General features: G+C 48.1%; 6 protein-coding genes across 6 annotated transcripts; 2 read left to right on the top strand and 4 right to left on the bottom strand.

The window, feature by feature from the left end:
- Positions 1-64: 64 nt before the first annotated feature.
- Positions 65-4,853, top strand: abcB (uncharacterized protein; the record flags this gene model as incomplete). Its single annotated transcript, XM_057228395.1, has 5 exons — positions 65-292; positions 409-946; positions 1,009-4,048; positions 4,110-4,484; positions 4,619-4,853. 5 exons carry the CDS (start codon positions 65-67, stop codon positions 4,851-4,853), a joined length of 4,416 nt encoding a protein of 1,471 aa, XP_057087736.1.
- Positions 4,854-6,826: 1,973 nt separating this feature from the next.
- N7447_004119 (nucleoporin Nup120/160) lies at positions 6,827-10,922 on the bottom strand (the record flags this gene model as incomplete). The annotated part of the gene is made up of 3 exons (XM_057228394.1): positions 6,827-8,019; positions 8,075-10,216; positions 10,283-10,922. The coding sequence occupies 3 exons, from the start codon at positions 10,920-10,922 to the stop codon at positions 6,827-6,829; spliced, it is 3,975 nt and encodes a 1,324-aa protein (XP_057087735.1).
- Positions 10,923-11,287: 365 nt separating this feature from the next.
- N7447_004118 (recombinase RAD51) lies at positions 11,288-12,573 on the bottom strand (the record flags this gene model as incomplete). Its single annotated transcript, XM_057228393.1, has 4 exons — positions 11,288-12,099; positions 12,172-12,239; positions 12,352-12,431; positions 12,499-12,573. The coding sequence occupies 4 exons, from the start codon at positions 12,571-12,573 to the stop codon at positions 11,288-11,290; spliced, it is 1,035 nt and encodes a 344-aa protein (XP_057087734.1).
- A 694-nt stretch (positions 12,574-13,267) lies between these two features.
- N7447_004117 (uncharacterized protein) lies at positions 13,268-14,377 on the bottom strand (the record flags this gene model as incomplete). The annotated part of the gene is made up of 4 exons (XM_057228392.1): positions 13,268-13,458; positions 13,520-14,210; positions 14,260-14,277; positions 14,333-14,377. The coding sequence occupies 4 exons, from the start codon at positions 14,375-14,377 to the stop codon at positions 13,268-13,270; spliced, it is 945 nt and encodes a 314-aa protein (XP_057087733.1).
- Positions 14,378-15,133: 756 nt separating this feature from the next.
- On the bottom strand, positions 15,134-16,375 carry N7447_004116 (Peptidoglycan-binding Lysin subgroup; the record flags this gene model as incomplete). Its single annotated transcript, XM_057228391.1, has 2 exons — positions 15,134-15,907; positions 15,965-16,375. The coding sequence occupies 2 exons, from the start codon at positions 16,373-16,375 to the stop codon at positions 15,134-15,136; spliced, it is 1,185 nt and encodes a 394-aa protein (XP_057087732.1).
- A 2,169-nt stretch (positions 16,376-18,544) lies between these two features.
- On the top strand, positions 18,545-19,357 carry N7447_004115 (A4/G1 family peptidase; the record flags this gene model as incomplete). Its single annotated transcript, XM_057228390.1, has 1 exon — positions 18,545-19,357. One exon carries the CDS (start codon positions 18,545-18,547, stop codon positions 19,355-19,357), a length of 813 nt encoding a protein of 270 aa, XP_057087731.1.
- Positions 19,358-19,646: the final 289 nt, after the last annotated feature.

The following is a 19,646-nucleotide window of genomic DNA, read 5'->3' as shown; positions in this document are numbered from 1 at the left end:
TGTCGCTCGTTCTGCCGTCTATCTTCTCTTCAACCATCCTCTGCCAGGTGGTTCAAGCTTAGACATGACATCCTCTCGCTATCCAGGGCCTTTGTGCCGCGATCTTGATAATACTCTACGTGTTGATGTTGGATCATGTCGGGGAGGATTCGACTTTTCTCTTTTGTTCGAGGAGACTATCCTCCAGATTTTACCTATTCTGTTAATGTTAATCATTATTCCTATTCGTCTGTGGCATCTCTCACAAAGACGAACCAAAGTTGTGGGATCGTGGTTGGTCCTCACCAAGATTGTAAGTCGATAGTGTTGCTCTGCTTTGCTTTGTGCAGTTCGCATGCAACCCCCCGTGCCACCCTCATCTTTGGAATTGCATTTTGAAATACTGTCTAATCATTATTCTCTAAACAGGCAGCTTGGTTGGCACTACTGGGTCTTCAAATTGCACAAACAGCCTTATGGGCAATTCCGGCAGCCGACAGGACCAAGGCATCAGTTCCAGCCAATGTGATCCTCACGGTTGGCGTACTCGCTCTCGTTCTGCTCTCATATGCAGAGCACACGCGCTCTGTGCGACCCTCCTTCATTTTGAACTCCTACCTCTTCTGCAGCTTGCTTTTTGATGCTGCTCATTCCAGAACGCTATGGCTTCGCAGTGTCGACGCCTTCAATGATATCCTTGCCATTGTTGCTACCGCAGCAGTGGGTGTCAAATTGGTTCTGTTTGTGCTCGAGGCTGTGGAGAAGAGACAAATTCTCAAATCGGAATATGCGGGTTATCCCCCAGAAGCGACTGCGGGTTTCTACAACCGGGCTGTGTTCTGGTGGCTGAACCCACTGTTCAAGATCGGCTTCACCGGCGTCCTCCGTGTAGAAGACCTCTTTACATTAGATAAAGAACTAAGCTCTGAGCGTCTACTGGCTCGGTTTGACCAGAAATGGAGCAAAGGTAATTATCTGTGCTCGGCTATATGCGGATTTTCTGTTGTCTGTTTGCTAATATTTATTCAGTGACAACGAAATCACCTAACACGCTCCAATGGGAGTCAATGAAAGCTGTCAAGTGGCCTCTGCTGGCAGGTGTCCCTGCCAGAGCTTGCGTTGTGGCATTCAACTTTTGCCAGCCTTTGCTTCTGGAGAGATCTCTCTCGTTCTTCAATTCCCCCGTCAACCAGGGTACCCAAAACATTGGGTACGGACTTATTGGCGCCTATGTCTTTGTTTACGGTGGACTGGCCGTTTCAATGGGCCAATATCAACATCTGACCTACCGCGGGATTACCATGGTTCGTGGGGTTCTGGTCACAATGCTATACAAGAAAGCCAGCTGTCTGGGCCTCGGGGAGACCGACCCTGCCAACTCGCTCACTTTGATGAGCGCAGATGTCGAGCGCATCACACAGGGATGGCAGACCATCCATGAGATCTGGGCAAACTCGCTTGAGATTGCTTTGGCTATCTACCTCCTCAAGATTCAGCTTGGAATTTCCTGTGTGGTCCCTGTCTGCGTCGCTCTGTTCGCTTTAGTTGGATGTCTAGTCGTCATGTCTTTTGTGGTTGCACGACAAGCTCAGTGGCTGCAGGCTATCGAGAAGCGTATTACCTCTACTTCCGGCATGCTTGGCTCCATCAAGGGAGTCAAGATGCTTGGTTTGCAGAATTCATTCATGAAGTTCATTCACGGTCTCCGTATCAGCGAGTTGGATATCTCAAAGAAGTTCCGAACCCTTCTGGTTTACAACATGGCGTTTGCCTGGTTGACGCGCGTTTTTGCCCCGATCTTTACCTTCGGTGTTTATGTCGGTATCTCCAGCGAACCTTTGAGCGTCTCTCGGGCTTTCACATCTTTGTCTCTGTTCTCGCTCTTGGCTGACCCTCTCATGACCTTGGTGATGGCACTCATGTCTTTCGCTGGCGCTGTTGGATCTTTCCAGCGCATTCAGCAGTTCTTGGATAAAGAGGATCACGCTGATCGTCGTGGTAACTCTTCGCAGACTTTGTTCCTCGATGAGCTCGCTGAAAAGCGCCCACTGTCCAAGGCTAACGATATTGACCTGTCATCGATCAATTCAGACTCTGTCGAGTCGCTCAAGCGCACTAGTGCTATGGCTTCTGCAAACGCTGTCGTTGTCCAAGGTGGAAGCTTTGGATGGGAAGCCGACAAGGACCCAATTCTCAATGACATTACCCTGACCATCCCTCAAAGCAGCTTCACTGTTATCATTGGACCGTCTGGATGTGGCAAGTCTACTTTACTCAAGGCTCTTCTCGGAGAACTTCCCTGTTCCGATGGCAAGGTTGCACTCGCATCTTCCAGTGTTGCATACTGTGATCAAACGCCGTGGCACATGAATGGCACTATCAAAGACAGCATCGTTGCGATGTCTGACTATGATCCTCAGTGGTATGCCTCTGTAATTCGGGCTTGCGCTCTAGAGGAAGACCTTGCACAGTTCCCTCGTGGGGATTCTGCTGTTATCGGAAGCAAAGGTATCGCCCTCAGTGGTGGTCAGAGCCAACGTATCGCCCTTGCACGAGCAGTTTATGCCCGGAGAAAGATCATGATCCTCGATGATGCTCTCAGCGGTCTGGATGCCACTACGGAAAATCACATCTTCCACAGCCTTTTTGGGCCCAGAGGACTATTGAAGGAGATTGAGTCTTCGGTTATCATCACTTCATCCTCTGTCAAGCGCCTTCCCTACTCCGATCACATCGTTGTCTTGGAGGCAGGTGGTCGGATTTCCGAACAGGGAAGCTTTGCTTCTCTGAACAAGACTGGTGGATATGTGTCAAGCTTCGGACTCGGGTCGCCTGATTGGGAGTACAAGCCTAAGCGATTCTCCGACTCTCCCAGTTACAGCAGCTTCGACACTATCCAAAAGGAAACAGAGGTTTTGATCGAGGAGCCGGAGCATCCTGACCGTGGTGGCGATCTCGGAATCTACACATATTACATCAACACCATCGGATGGCTCCCTGCACTTGTCTTCATGGTCGCAATGGCCGGTTTCGTGTTCTGCATCTCATTCCCTAGCATCTGGGTAAAATGGTGGGCTCAGTCCGACACCGAACATCACCAGAAGGAGATCGGTCACTATCTCGGCATCTACGTGATGCTTGGCTGTATCGCCATGCTCGCACTGATTGTCGGCTCCTGGCAAATGATCATAACCATGGTCCCAAAGTCTGGCGAGAACTTCCACCGCAAGCTGCTGACCACTGTCCTCGCCGCTCCGATGCTGTTCTTTTCTACCACCGACAGCGGTTCAATCCTCAACAGATTCAGTCAAGACTTGCAACTCATCGACATGGAGCTTCCTGTCGCCGCGATCAACACCGTTGTTACCTTCTTCCTCTGTCTGGCACAGATGGCTCTCATTGGAGTTTCCTCTAAATACGCAGCAATCTCCTTCCCCATCGTCCTTGGGATCTTGTTCCTGATTCAGAAGATGTACCTGCGTACCTCGCGTCAGCTCCGTTACTTGGATATCGAGGCCAAGGCTCCACTGTACTCGCACTTCGCCGACTGTCTCCAAGGACTTGTGACTCTGCGGGCTTTTGGATGGCAACACGCCATGGAGAAGAAAAACATCGCTCTCCTGGATCACTCGCAACGACCATTCTACTTCATGTTCGCTATTCAGCGCTGGCTCACTCTGTCGCTGGACATGGTCGTGGCTGGAATCGCCGTTCTTCTGATCGTGCTAGTCGTTGCCATGCGTGGATCTACCCTCAGTGCAGGCTATGTTGGCATTGCCCTCCTAAACGTCATCCAATTCAGTCAGAGCATCAAGCTTCTGGTTACCTTCTGGACCAACTTGGAAACACACATCGGCTCCATCCAGCGCATCAAGGACTTTACCTCTACTGTCGAGTCGGAAGACAAGCCCGACGAAGACCAAGATGTGCCCCCTAACTGGCCCTCCAAGGGTGCAGTCGCCTTCAACTCCGTATCTGCGTCTTACAGACCTTCCGACCCAGTTCTCAACAACGTCTCTCTTACTGTCGAGGCAGGCGAGAAAGTCGGCATCTGCGGACGCACCGGAAGGTAAGAAAACAATAACCCATTCAATTCTCCTACTCTATTCTAACCAAAATTATAACAACAGTGGAAAATCCTCTATGATCATGAGCATCTTCCGAATGATCGAACTAACCAGCGGCACCATCACCGTGGACGGAGTTGACATCAGCCGACTCCCCCGACGAGAAATCCGCTCCCACATCAACGGCGTATCACAAGACTCCCTCCTCTTCCAGGGCAGCGTCCGATTGAACGCCGATCCAACAGGCACCCGTACCGACCAAGACATCTTGGCAGCTCTCAAGAGCGTCCAACTCCTCCCTGCAATCGAAGAAAAGGGCAGTCTAGACACAGACATCGACGAGATCCACCTGTCTCACGGACAAAAACAACTCTTCTGCCTTGCGCGCGCCCTTCTTCGCCCAGGCAACATCTTAATTTTGGATGAAGCAACTAGCAAGTAAGTCACTCTCCTCGCTTCGACTCCACTTTGTCTTCCCCCTGCAGGACACTTCGGATAATTTCCTTTGAGTTTTGCGATCTATACAATTTCACCCCCTTGCTCGAAATGCAAACTAACCATTTTCATTTTAGCATCGATACCAAAACAGATGAAATTATGCAGCGCGTCATCAGGGAGAAATTCTGCAATCACACCATCATCGCTGTCGCTCATAAACTTGACACCATTCTTGACTTTGACCGTATCGTCGTTTTGGATGCTGGTCGCATTGTTGAGAATGGGGAGCCGTATGCGCTTCTCGCTGAGCCCAAGTCACATTTCAGCAAACTTTACGCGAGTGCCATGGCGACGGAGGAATCAGATTGATCTCTCTTTTTTTGGGGGGTTTTTTGAGGTTTTTCGGGTTCGGTTGTCTGATTGATTTTGCACCTACACAGGTTGGAGCGTCCGGTTATTTTCTTTTGGCGTGAACAATCTTCCACATTCCCTTTTTCGAGGTACATATCGGCAACATACTCATTCTAGGCCCTTTACTGGTCGGAGTTACATATTGGTTTTTCTTTTGGTCATGCTCATGTTCATGTTACTTTTTTGTTCTATGATGATTTTATGCTTTTCTTGACTCTCTTTCAGTACTATTATAACTGGAGCTACGCTTTATCTTTCAATAAAAACTCTTACATTGCAATTTTCTAAATTAAATCGAAGGATAGTTGTGTTGGTTTGTATTCATCCGCGCTATTCTCTACACATAGTCCAGGAGCAATACATAAACAACCTGCTGAGTTTTTTTGGCATGATCAAATATTAATAAACAAATATATATGTAATTAGCTTGGATGTACGCTTTATTCTGCTCTTATTCGCATCTACTGTAGAGACATGATATTTGAACCACAATATAGATACTCAATATATATATCACCGAACTTCCATCCCTTTTGAGAATAGACCGCCAATACCTCGAAAAAACTAATACATTAAATTGACATTTACCTTGAAATACTCATGTTCGAATTAATACTTATATCCTGACCAACACTGCAATAAACCTTTGGGTTTCTCAAATAGCCCATCCGGAAAGGGCAGTATGGCAGTTTACTACCAGTGTCACTTCAAATTTCCCGTAGTAGTCTCCGACATTTTTTTTGGAAAACATCCAATATTATTTTCAGTAGACTTCAAGTGGTCTTTTTATATGTCTGTTTATATGTCTTGGGAGAATAATCTGATGGTGGTGCTGGCATCCTTGGCTTGAGCACCGAGTGAGGCGAAGAACGCAGCGGCAAAGATAGAGGTACGCATATTCATGTTTTTCGAAAATCTAGGGGGAGGTGTAGTAGAGAGGTGGCTAAAAGTTCACGGGGTTAACCATTCTTATATCAAGAACAAATCAAGCTATTATGAGCCATCGCTTACCCGGCAACTCTGGAAGACTGAGCTAGTAGACCAAGAGGGTGCTAGTAAAGGGTGCTAGAGTCTGAGTCATTTTACATCACCCATATATTCTCGAAATGATGGGGCTGAACGAGAATAGGACTAGCATCGGGCTACTTTGTTAGCGTTACATTGTTATAGAGAACCTCAGGTGTTGGGGCACGGACCGCTGAAATTATAGACGGGGCTTGTTACGATGATATACGATAGTTATCACCATTTTAGCGCACGAATCTACTAATGTATGTGGAAATTACACAGCTCGTAATAATTCTAGAGGCTACAATGTCCTGAACGGGTCTGCTGGGTAACTGGGAGCAGAGAAAATATTCAAAAATAAATATCAAAGAAACCACTAAAGACTACTAGAAAGACTACTGTTAACGGCCGCGATTCTTCTTGACTAAAAGATTCAAGATATACATGTATTCCTCAGATTTGGCCCTCGCATTCAGGCTAAGGTTGGCTTTATTGTACTAGAAAATATGGCTGTACGGGTTGAACCACAAGGGAGATGCGCCACCTAGTCAAAATTAAAGTGGCAGGCAAGAAAATCCTGCATACAATATGCTCAGTTAGAGGCACATTTCTTGCTTGGGACATCTAATTCGCACTTTTTAGAATCCACGGCCTTGTAGTATAGCTCTCTGATGGTGAAATGGAAGTTCCCGAGGTCAAGTCCCCGAAACCAAACCCATAGTATTTCTATCCATCGATATCAGAAAGAAAAAAGTAAAACCTATTGTGCACCCCATCCGATTATGGACTACCCTAACAAAAAAGAAATGAAAACACCCATCTCACCATACATTGGAACAAAAGAAGATCGAATTCGAAGGCCATGGCAAACCCCAGGGCCGAAATGCAAAACAGTCATAGATAAGTCCTCCGTAGAAGCCCAACTACAGAACCATCGTTTCATCATTATCCACATCCTTCACTTCGTCAAGACCAAATTCCCAGTCTCCACGCTCAATCCTGCTGACGCGGTCGAGCTCAGACTGGAATTCGTGACGCAGATGCTCGAGCGTGACGATGATACGACGCTTAAGTAAGTTATTCGTCGCAGGGACTTCGAAGGACACGATGCTGTTGCGTCGTTCCACGGCGGAAGATTTGCTGCTTCCTCTGCGGTGGGTCGGTGCAAAAGCCACGGCATTGGATGATCGGCGCTTGCCTCCGAGTGGTGTGGGAGAGGCGGGGTCGACGTCCTCCATGGAAACGTTTCCGTCCTCATCGGCTTGTGTGCTTGGGCGTCTTTCGTGGGGAGAAACCGGCGCAGCGCTGATTTGGGGTCCGTTCTCGACGAGGATGTATGCCTCGCTTTTGTCGACGCAAGCGAGGAGGTTGATTAGTGACAACAACTCCTGGCGGATTTCCTTGCTTTCGGCATCGTCTTCCTCGACTGGTGACCGGGCTGCATCGTCCGCTTTGAGGGTGAGGGCTGATGACGGGGCATCTCGTGCTTTGCGGAGGCGCTGGACGTTGCGGTAGGCGATTTCGGCAGCGCCGCGGTAGTCACTGCGGGCAATGCGATAGGCTTGGAGAATGCGGGTGTAGTCAGGGGTGGATGGGAAATTTTTGTTGTCCGCATCCAACCAAGATACATTGGTGGTCTGTTTGCGGGTCAGGTGAACGAGAATCTCGTCAATGAAAGATGCGATGTTGGGCACGAGGGAAGTGGGGAAACGGAGAATCTGCTTAAGGCCAGCAGTGCCGGGTCCGGAGACTGCTAGGATGGTGGAGATGAGTTCGGTAAGCTCAGTTCTTTGTAATTTGAGATCCTGCAGCCTGGCCAGAGCGGAGTATGCCTTGTCAAACTGGCAAGTCTTGAGGGCTCCAGTGAACAGACGAGAAAGCAAATCGTCGCGTACAGTCGGGTATTCAGCGTCTTGCTCGGCCCAAATTTCAGAGTCGAGGGCCTGCAGCGCCAGGCTGGCAAAGTCCGCAACATGAGAGTATGAGCGCACTTTTTCGAAAATTGAAAGGATGTGCTGGTAGTATTTCGCAAGACCGTTGTGGAAGCAGTCAACGTCGAGGATGTCTAGAAGCTCTGCTGACATGTCGGAAAGATTGCCCATTGGCTTTCCGCAAGCTGCGTTTAGGTTAGTTGAGGTAGACCAAAAGAGAAATCACCAAGGGATACATACAGAGTAGATAAGCGGCCTTCCGGAAGTAGATAGCTGCGGTATCGAATTCCGACATAGCCACATGCAAGCGACCCTTGACATATGTCGACCAGGAAGTACTTGCCTGGAAACGAAGGAAGTCCCATGCAAGATCGATGTTGTTCTTGGTGATCAGGTCACACTGGATGTGAGCCACTGCGTTTTGATAATTCACCTCACCCTCGCGGGTAATCCAGGCCACGACATCTCTGATCCCCAAAGTCAATGTGTAACTTTGTGGGGAGTCGATCGCTTGTTGGGGCTTGATATCGGTAACGAACAGATCCTCCAGAATGGTCGCAGTTCGTTGGCTGGTGGTCTTCGAGCTGTCCTTCAGTGCATATCTCTGCATTGGGTCGACACGGGACTTGCTTGCGCTGTCAGGGCATTTGCGAACATTCGAGCTGAGCCAAGCCATCATCTCATATTCCCGCAGGAGATCAACAAGCATTGAGAAAAGGTCGGACGCATCGAAGTCGGACTTGCTTGTTTGTTCCCATTCGCCATCCACGAATGTGACTAGGATCAGAAGATCGAAAAATATTTGACGAGAGATGGAAATAGTCTCCTGTGCACCACTGACAAGAACTCGGGCGCCAAAACAGGTTGAAGCAAGTTCCGAGTCTTCTCCACAGAAGTGAAGAGAGGCGGTTTGGATAATGGCAAGGAACGCATCCATGGACAAGCAATCAGTTCTCATGTGTTCACTCAGGGCCGCGTCTAGGCTGTCAAATGCATTATTGGAAATTTGATTGGCAAAGTCGGAGCGCTCTCGAAAATTCTCCATGCGGTCCATGATCGACGAAGAAGGCTCAGAAAAGATTTCGGCCTGGAGAGCGGCTCGGCATGCCCCTTCAAGCTCAGGGGAGAATCTTTTCCGGAAATCGGATGCCACTTTCAGCAATCCAGAGGCTGTTTCGAAGCACGGTCCCAGCTCCCTTGAGACATTGCGATGCCTCCAGCGGTCCACCATCTTCGGCACTCCATCGCTGAGTTCGGAGCTGGAATTGTGCAAGAAAAGCTCAGTAATGCTACATTCCCGCACAACGGCACAGGAGTCTGACAGAACGAGCCATGGCATGTCGGTGTATGAGTCGTAGGCGAGAGAAATTGGTTCGAAACGACGTTTGTTGAGGTCTTCCGCAACTTGCCAGAACTGACGCCACTTTGAATCTGTATCTGAAGTATACCGGGAGTAGTCCATCTCATCGTCAGCGAATTTCCGAAGAGAGACTGCCGCTGCTATTGTAGAGCAGAGTCGTTCCGCCAAAGGCAAACTCTTTTTCAGTCCACCAGATGAAGTCGACGAAAGTGGCTTGATGGCCTCCTGATAAACAGCCAGAGCAGTCTCAAGGACTTCCGGCAGATATCTGTTCGGCTGCAGGAGATACTGTAGCCATTTTTCAGTGGGGTCCACCACATCATCCACGACCAGAGGCGGCGGCGATTCTTGTCGGTGGGTTTCAAATGTTGTCGAGACCCAGTTGGAGGCCCAGTCCGTAACTAGAGTTTGGAGGTTGAAATGAAGTGTGTAGAGTTGGTAAAGACCGTGGTTTCTCCAGAGCACCCACAACTCCATTCCCTTGCCTTCTTCCCGGGATTTGACCTGGAAATCAGCGATGTTCCAGAACATGTTACCCGTGGCATCCGGGTCCACAGGTCGGAAGACATCATCTGCGAAGAGTTCCTCAATAATGAGTTCGGATGTTAACCCACCCTTGACAGCCCAAAACTTGAACTTGCCGTCTTCAAATGGCGAATATGTGACCACATAGAAGCGATGTCCACCATCCATAGCTCGCTCAGCATTGAAAACGCGCATGAATGATGTCTCGGCGGGGTTCAGTGTGTATGGTACAAGATCCGGATCCTGAAGCGACCGTCCCAGCAGATCCTTTGTGGCTGCCAGCTTGTTCGTTGCGAGATTCCAAATCTTAAGAGTGTGGTTCAAACAAATCGCGAAGACGTATGTCTCGTCGGAGGTCGTGGCAATGGCATTTGCGACATTCAAATCGAGGTTGCGTCCGTCGTGTTTGATCGAGGAGGGTGCATTCCATTTGACGAGGCCACGAATTGAAGAGCCCCATGTTCGTTCGTCGAAAGTGAGGGGAGACCAGTGGGAACCTTATTTCAGAAACAATTAATAAAACTAGTGTCGCGAAGGTAGCAAGACCGAGAAAAATCACTCACCATCGTCGCCAGCTCTCCGGGTCAGCCGCAAAAGCGCACCATTATCGAGCGAGATGAACAATTCCAGGGGACTGCTGGCGTGTAGTCGGTGGGGATTCGAGAAGGCCAAGGGGGCGGGGAGGCAGGTCTTGCACCAGTCCCTCACATTTTCATCGATTGAGGAGGTCCTGCGGAAGAATTCGGGGCGTAGAGACAGGGTGTGAAGGTGCTTCGAGGTGGTGATCACAAAGAGACTGATGATTTCGTGATCCTCGGAGTCGGACAACTCAACTCCAAATGGAAGAATCTGCTCTTGGAAATCCAGTCGCAGGGTCACATTGTATTCGTAAACTTCCGTCCCACCCTTCGTCAAGTCCGCGCACTGGATCTCCAGCACTTTGTTGTCATTGATGACCCTCCACAGGAACGTCCTCGGGTAAACTCTGCGCTTCCGGAAGTAAACCTCACCCTGTGTCGCGAGGTGACGCCTGGCGAATTCATCTTCATCTTTGGCGATTGGGAGTTCCTGGTCGGAGGTGGACGAGATCGAAAAGCGTGGACGACGGACCGCGGTGTCTTGAGTCGGAATCTGGATGTCGGCGACCGTGGTCGGCGAGTAGGGCCGAAGGTCGACCCTTGAGTCTTTGTAAATTTTCGCCATGATCGATTGACGTGTGTCAACTTAACACTCCATGGCCGGGGAAGTAGAAAGGTTGGAAGATCGAAGGGCGGGAAGCTGGAGCTCTCAAAAAACAGAAGTCTTGGCGCGATAGGCCTGAGATTGATGGCTCCCTGGACGTTTACTCTTGTTTTACCCTACACCTTATTGAACTATTCTCTTTTCAAAACTTGAAAATAAAGAGAAATTATGCTTTCTAAATTCGCTGCTATCAAAAAAAAAAAATCCCCCTCAACGCTGGGATGCCAACGGGGCGCTTCTAACCCACATAAACGGCTCTTGAATGTCTCATCAAGTCAATAACATCGTGTCGCGGAACAAAATAAGCGCAACCTTGAGAGGTCGACTTACTTATCTTCCAAATCCTTCTCACTAGGATCACCGATACCATTATCATTGATAGCGAAAAGGCAATCACTCTCTGGAAGACAAGGGCTATCATAAATCTTGCAAATTCGAGTCTCACCACGCCCCTTCTTCAAACTGAGTCGAGTGGTACTAGCGTGAGCGATAATATTACCACCAATAGGCTTTTTAGGATCCGGGTTAAACATAGCACTGGGGCCACCATCGACTTGGGCAACGACCTGGTTCGTGATCACGACTGCAATACCAAACTCATCTGCAAGACGTTGCAAGGTACGCATGAACTTGGCCAAATGGCTCTGCCGTGAGGCAAGCTCACCACGACCGTTGAAATCCGTTCGATACAAAGATGTCGCCGAGTCAACAACCAGAAGAGAGAACCGCGTCTCACACATCATCTGAGAGGCCTGGTTAAGCAATTGAAGCTGGTGGTCCGAGTTGTATGCTCGTGCATATGCGACATTATCAAGGACCTCCTCGCCAACAAGACCATATCGCTGCGCGACCGCAAGCAATCGCACCGGACGGAAAGTTCCCTCTGTGTCGATGTAAAGGCACTTGCCCTCGCCGCCGCCCATATCAAAAGGCAGCTGGCAGGTCACGGCGAGAGTGTGACAAATCTGACTCTTTCCCGTTCTGAATTCTCCGAAAATCTCCGTGATTGACCCCGTTTCAATACCACCTCCGAGTAATGTGTCAAGTCGCTTGGAACCTGTTGTGATCGAGATGAGCTCGCTTCTCCGGGCGTGCATTTCGGTTGCCGTGGTGAATCCCATAGGTACCAGTTTTGAAGCTAATTAGCATATTCTCATTAGCGAACCAATCTTCAATGTAAATATGTAGTCTGTCGTAGAAGAGGGCTTACCTTCTACTAGGATCTTTGTGGCTTTTTGTTCCGAGATACCCTTGATCTGTTCCAACAATCGCTTGGGCCTAAAAGTCACAGTAGGTGTTAGCTAGGTTGAGATGAGTAGGGTAATGGATATAGTAGATCTGCCGCCGAATAACAAAAGCCGCAATGACCGTGTAGATTATGGATACGTACGTGTAGGCGACCGACTCGACAGTGTTATACCCTGCATCCACGAACAACTTGATATCCCTAGCAGTCAAGCCAGAAACACCCTATCATAACAAGATCAGTATAAATGTCCAACATCAGTAAACGCAAATCACGGTTGTATTTACTCACGTCGAGCGCAGCAAGCGGGGTGGGGGCACCAGGGCCAGGAAGCCCACTCTCATCAAATTGCTCTTCTCCCTCCATGCTAGTAGTAATTCCCCTCGTTTCTCGATGTTATCAGTATCTTAATGCCTCTTTGGCAGGGTCTCTCGACTCGAAAGCACGGATGATGGATTCACTCAAAAAGACGCGTTTGGGTGAGATGAATACTAGGTCTCCTCGATTGGAATACCAAACAAAGCCACGGGTCTCAAGTAATCACTTAACAAGGCAGTCTTTGATTGTGCAAAGTCTGAAAAGTCGGAATCGTCCGTTTGTGGCAAAAAAATCGCAGGATGACTCCAAGTCAACAAATCGGACGCGTCAAATGGATCGCGAGATCACGTGGGGGTGCTGCCTTGGGCCATTCCGGCTTTGGAGCAAAACTGTTTCTCTTCCAATGGAAGTGCATGGGTCTACTTTGTTTTTCTTATTATTAAGTAGTCAGTGTCTTCATTGGGGGTGTATTGCTGTATACCTGGTGGATCGGATGCCAATTGTTCAATATGCAATACTAAAAGGTGTAAGAATACAAATCCTGCAATGAACTGCATGCTGAGACCCTGTCCATTAAAACATATTTTCTCAATGTTCTTTTGACCATCAAAAACCAAGTGGAAAACTCCCCATGAGCTGCCCCAGTCCGAGCAAAAGCACGTGCTGAAGGTGTTTCAATATTTGTTTCGGTCAATTCGGTTTGCTTGCAAGACAATGACATTTCGTGAACCGCATCCTCCCACTATTTATTTCCAGGAGGGTTGGCCCACGGACGAAAAGGGCGAAGGAGCGACTTCCGGAGGCGGCCCTGGTGCTGACGCAGAGACGGATTGAACTCTAGTTGTTCGGATGACAATCCCATATGGATGCTGTCGTTGAAGATCTGGCTCATCCTGCGTCGGAACTCTTCGGACGATCGCCGGCGAGGACGTTCTATGAATGAGGCGCATTAGTTTCTCTGTTCAATTTCTAGATCATGGCGTATTCGACTTACTCAGGGATCGTGAGCTCCGCTTGGTCTCTGACGAAAGACCAGAAAAGGACAAACTTAAGACCGGGACATGATCCGTGTCTTCATCAGCGCCATCCAATCCTACTCGGTAGTCCTCCGTGTCAGGATGAGATGTTGTGCGGAATATTCCCGTAGGGAGGCTAGCACATTTTCCCCCTGTTGTATCATCCATGCCAATCAGTGCCTCCTCTCGTGCGGGTGACATGGGTATGGCATTCGGGCTGGACAGATTGGCTCGACTATAAAGCGCGCCGGATCTGTGATTCTCATAAGTGAAGCCTGCGGAGGCTAGATCAAGCTCGGAAGCGACTGCACGTCGAGCAGCTGGTGGGATAGGCTGTGGGCTGATCATGGATTTCTGAGATGCCATTGAGAACCTGGGAGGGTCGACAGTGCTATGCAGCGATCTCGGCGCTGGACTGACCGGCCGACTTCCGACTGGAGTTGCGGGCTGGTACGGGCTTTGTATGGGTGTGTTGGGATCTGAAACCCAGATTCCTTCAACTTCTATTCCTCTTTCCAACGCTCTGGCGCCGAATGGGATATCATCATTGTGCAGCATCAGGTACATCTCAGGTTCCTCCTCGGGTTCTTTCGCCTCTGCTGCAGCGTATTTCCTCATCATCCAGCGATTCCAGCCGAGCACGCAAAATGCATAAAGGAGCACCAGGCCCTGCGAAGCTCGTCAGTTGTGTTTTTGGCGCTACTATAGAGTCACGTACGATCAGCATGGCTAGTACCTGTCAATTATTATGGTCAGTGGGAGTTCTCCGTGCTTATACGTGGTGTACTTACCACGCTCAGCTTCTCCCATAGTACCCAGTCTACCCAGAACGCCATAGCTGGTTACTTTGAGATGTACTCGGGCTTTACCGAGAAGGACACCCGAATAAAAGTCTGAGGTTATATGGCATGAACGAAAGATAATCAATAAAAAAGAGACTAGAATGGAAATGGTTGGTTTCAGAGAGACCAAAAGCGATCTGTTTGTCATTTTGAGGGAACAGGAAAAGGGCCGTAGATAGCAGGAACGCCTCAAGCTTGTATAGATCCAGACTCTCATTTATTTGGCTTGTTTTTCAACGATCGTCTCCAAATATGCGAGTACAATATTTCATGGATGCTTCATTATAAAATCTTCGGTGATTAAATCCTACAGTACAACACTATAAAAGCAGACCCTACTATCAATTCCTGGTACCATAGAAGAAAAAAACTATGGTAAAAAAGAAATCTCTCCCTCGGGGAATCGAACCCCGGTCTCCCGCGCTTATCGGTATTAATGACAAGCGGAAATCATCACCACTAGACCAAGGAAGATGTAGCTGAGTTACTGCTCGGCCATTGGAATGGTTGATGAAGAGAGTTGTTCTTTTTGACATTATCAGCAAAAAGCTATATTATGTAGTCAAGAATTGTTGAGCTATTCTTTCACTCATAGCGCTTGAACAATTCTTTCACTCTAAATTTAAATTGTCTATGATTTAGAATTTCCTTTTCACTTCTCTCCAATTATTACCATTTGAATGGATTCTGAGCAAAGTGGTTTTCGATTATATATTCTGAAGTCCGCCCTAAACAAAAATCATTTCGCCATTACCATTTAGGAGTATAGTAGCACTTCATTGAACCCCAATCCCCTGCATTATCTTTCATGTATCCCTTTCTCTGGGGAGACATAGCTCCAGTACTCTCAGACTGACATCCCTTAAAAGCCCCATAGGTCTGTCCTAAATAGTCCTCTTCCATGCAGTGCTTGCCCCTATACATAATACACTGGCCTGCTGTGATAAACCATGACTTAGGAGATATGAGCTTACTGGTGGAGCAGGTATCCCAGTGAAGCCCATCATCAGTCCACCATCGACATGATGTGGTTGTATCCGAGATTTCGGTCTTTGTATTGTCCTTGAAGACCAAGCAACCGGGATTGTTCATTGGCTCGTGTCCTTGAACAGAGAAGTAATCGCCTTTGCATTTTTTATTCTCGTAGATTGCAATTTGCCAAGTTGCCAGGGGGTCGAGGCTGCTGGTGGTTGATGTGTAGATCACCTTTATGCTGGTCATGGTTACCATCGCTTTCTCAGTGGTTTTTGGCTTTGTGGTAGTGGTAGTCTTTGACTTGGTCGTTGCAGTAGTAGTCTTTGGAGCAGTAGTCGTGGAAACAGAAGTTTTTGAAGTGGTTTTTGAAGTGACTTTTGAATTGGCCTTTGAAGTGGCTTTTGCGACGGTCGTTTTTGACGTAACCATCGAAGTAGCTTCTTTGGTGGTAGTTTCCTTTGCTACACTCTTCACCCCGCAGTTTGAGATACACCCTTTGCCTGCCTCGCAAAAACTCGAGCTAGTACCACATGTACCCAACGGACCACACTGGCGATATAGTTAGTAGGAGTCACCACGGATAATTGGAACAATTATAGCACTCACGCATTGGTTTGAAGGACATGGGTTTAGAGAGCCGAGATCTGAATATTTGTCAGGGCGTCTGGTTCCGGGAACCTGAGGACCGCAGGTAGCATGTGGGAGAGCAACCGGCATAGGAAGGGAACCGGAGCTTAGGCAGACAAAATCGCCTTGCTTGACATTGGCACAACCCGACCACGCCCAGGCTCCAGTGTTCCAAGTCTCGATATTGCTAGTAGTTATTTGGTAGCGCTCAGCAAGCTTTGCGCAGGTCTCACCACTCTGAATGGTATAGGTATAGCAGATACCATTAGGACCTGGCGTAAATTCAGCGCGCTTGGTGAGTGAATGGCCATGAGAATTGACAGCATGCCCGGATTGGGCTGCGGCTATGTGGACAAGCAGAAGAGAGAGGAGGATATGAATGGAAATCATTGCATTGACCCTTGAATACAATATTCCATTGAGGAGATCAGTCCATCCTTTATAGATAGTTGGATATCCAGGGGAAAAAAAGAAATAATTCGAGAATACCTAGTTTGACTAGGATGGGCACCTTCGGAACATGCACTTGAAACATTAGTTATCGAGTTAAGTTCACTGTTCAACTGCAGCCCCAGGAACCTCGTTCTGTCCTCTGGGCGAACATGAACAATGAATCTCCAACAAAGAACGACATCACACCCCACACATACCAACGTCTTCGGTTTACCCTTTTTTCGCTTATACGAGATAGAGACGGACTTGAAGGGCTAGAATCAGGACGTGATTCTCAAGGAATTACGCTCAATTCTATCAGAATATAGATTTAGCGAGAGCCAGAATAGGAGGAGATTAACGCAAGACTAGGTACAGAATGTGTGGATGCAGATTGAAGGGAAAAGAAAACGGGCACCCCAGATTCTCGACGGAGCTGAAAGAAAACAGACCGACAATTGAGAGAGATTCGAGAACAAAGATGGATAGACTTACTGGCACTCGCACCTCTGGCGGCACTATTGAGACTCTATCCCTAAACAGTACTCAATAGTGCTTATGGACCCATATATTTTCTATTCGAACACTAGAAGCAAACGACGTCTTTCAGCCCCTAAATTATGCGAGAGTCTACAAGGAGATATCCTTTTGCTATATTGATCCCGCTGACACATCAGCATCGGGGATGCAGGTTCCGTTGTATCGAAAGCTTATTCAATAGTTACATGATCTATAGTTATTAGAGAGCCGAGAGAAGTTGAAAGGAAAGCAGACGAGAAGGAAGAAGCCACAATAGACTAATGACAGCTGCCAAAATAGGTATCTGGGCAAAGATTGGCTATAGGAGAATGGTGATATGCGAATATGTTAGTAATATAAGTAGGCGGCAAATCACCATGAGGCAAGTTACAGCAAATCACATTCATTCGATAAGGCTCGGAAAATCATTTTATCAATCCCTGGGAGGTTGCAAAGATACCTCAAAAAGTCAAGCGCTGTGGCTTGAAGGGCCCGGGGGATCTAGGGAATTGTGCCGGACTCTTCATAGAGGCATAATCTACTTGAAATCTGATAGTTTCTTACTGAAGAAATTGCAGCATCACGATCCAATAATCTGACGCTGAGATTCGGAGATTATTATCGAATCAAGTTAGCGTGGACTAGATTGTCTGCACGTAAAGCCCGCACGAATCTGCACCGGGAACTCCGATGCGGGGATATTGTTTCTTCTCAGGTGAATCTATGGGGGCTATATGATTATGTGTTCTTGAAGATAGTATTCTTTTAGTAATCATGCTACCACACCACACGATGTATAACTAACTATATTGTGAGTACTCATACTATCTAGGGGTAAATGATTGTATGCACATCCACTTTTATCCACTGCCGTTTTTCCTGGGCAACATTGCTTGTCGAAAGCTTGGCACTCTTATCACCGACAGGCTAATGAATAGGAAGCACGACTATACTAGCTTCCAAGCCACAGTCACACCAAGTTGCAATCGCTTACTGATAATTCTCGCCGATGCGCTTTGAACATAGCGATCACTTCCTAGTTAGTTCGGAATTATCATTTTGCATGTCCGCACCACTTGCTAATCTATATCGCTTCTCCTCACTTCACCAGTCTAAGCAAAGATGGCTTCTAACTTCTCTAGGCTCCGTCGGAAATCCGGAAGGTTGGGTTTGTATCATTTTAGCGTGGATGGAGAACAGACAACACCATTGGACTCGTACCCCCTGGTCTTTGCTGAGTATTTGGGAGTGTGATGCACGAAACAGCCCCGAGCTATCGAGGCACCTCTGCACTGAAGTTGCCAGCAGTTGTCGGGGTAAAGTGAAATTCTTCAGCCCACGGTCTATCCTGGGGTTATGCATCGGCCTCCGACGGCATCAGAAGATATGAGGCTTATTTCTTTTCAAGCATGGCGATGTTACATTGGACGTGATACACATTGAATATGCATTAGCTCGACTACTTCGAGAGAATTGTCTTGTGTTTTTCAATGAAGCGGCAACTAGGCAAGACAGCTATATAAACTGCAGTCTCCCCGAGGTTATTTCGTTATTCACACAGTCCATCCACTTCTTTCCCTCAACCAGTTCAATCATCCAACTTGCACAATGAAGTTCTCAGCTACCCTTCTCAGCGCAGCGTTGCTCACAACGTCTGCCATCGCAGCTCCTCTCACCGAACGCCGCGCAGCTCGCAACGCTGCCCGAGCTGATGCCAGAACTAACCGAATCAGCCGCCCGCCCTTTAAGCCCGACACCAAAGAGCTTCTCAAGCTGGATGGTACAAAACACGAGGAGTACAGTACCAACTGGGCCGGTGCTGTCCTTATTGGCACCGGATACACCTCTGTCACCGGCCAATTCACCGTTCCCACCCCGAAGCTTCCGGCCGGTGCTTCGTCCACCGAGCAGTACTGCGCTTCCGCTTGGGTCGGTATTGACGGTGATACTTGCAGCACCGCCATCCTCCAAACTGGAGTTGATTTCTGCATCCAAGGAAGCAAGGTCACGTACGATGCCTGGTACGAGTGGTACCCGGATTATGCCTACGACTTTACCGGCATCACAATCTCTGCTGGAGATGTGATTGAGGTCACTGTGACCGCCTCATCCAAGACGGCCGGTACTGCTGTCGTCAAGAATGTGACTACAGGCAAATCTGTCACCCATACTTTCACCGGTGGTGTTGATGGAGATCTCTGCGAGTACAATGCTGAATGGATTGTCGAGGACTTTGAAAGCGGTGGCAACTTGGTTCCCTTTGTCGACTTTGGAACCGTCACATTCTCGAACGCAAAGGCTACGACTGGTGGAAAGTCTGTCGGCCCAACTGGATCTACTCTCATGGATATCAAGCAGAGCAACGTCGTCTTGACCAAGTCTTCTATTACTAGCAACAGCGTTAGTGTGAGCTATGTCTAAGCTCAGATAGAATGGCTCAATCAACCCACGTCGCAGCTTGGAAACGAGATACTGCACTGGTAGTTGAAGGAAGGATAGAGTGATGGAAAGGAAACGGAGATTTTGGCAAACAACGGGAGATGGATGTCTTATTTTTATTTGTGATACATTGGTTGGAAGCAAATAAATACTCATTTTGGCTGGTTAACACTGTGACATTGTTCCATATAGAGTGGACAATCAATTGGCTTAGTCGTGCAGTGATGTAAACCCGATGAAGCTGTGCCTGACACAATGATCAATATTTCGG

The sequence above is a fragment of the Penicillium robsamsonii genome (assembly GCF_028829455.1).
Source record: "Penicillium robsamsonii strain IBT 29466 chromosome Unknown utg000002l_segment0_segment0, whole genome shotgun sequence".
In the NCBI taxonomy this organism is placed as follows: domain Eukaryota; kingdom Fungi; phylum Ascomycota; class Eurotiomycetes; order Eurotiales; family Aspergillaceae; genus Penicillium; species Penicillium robsamsonii.
Note: the sequence above shows the minus strand (reverse complement) of the source record. Positions and strands in the feature narration are given on the sequence as shown.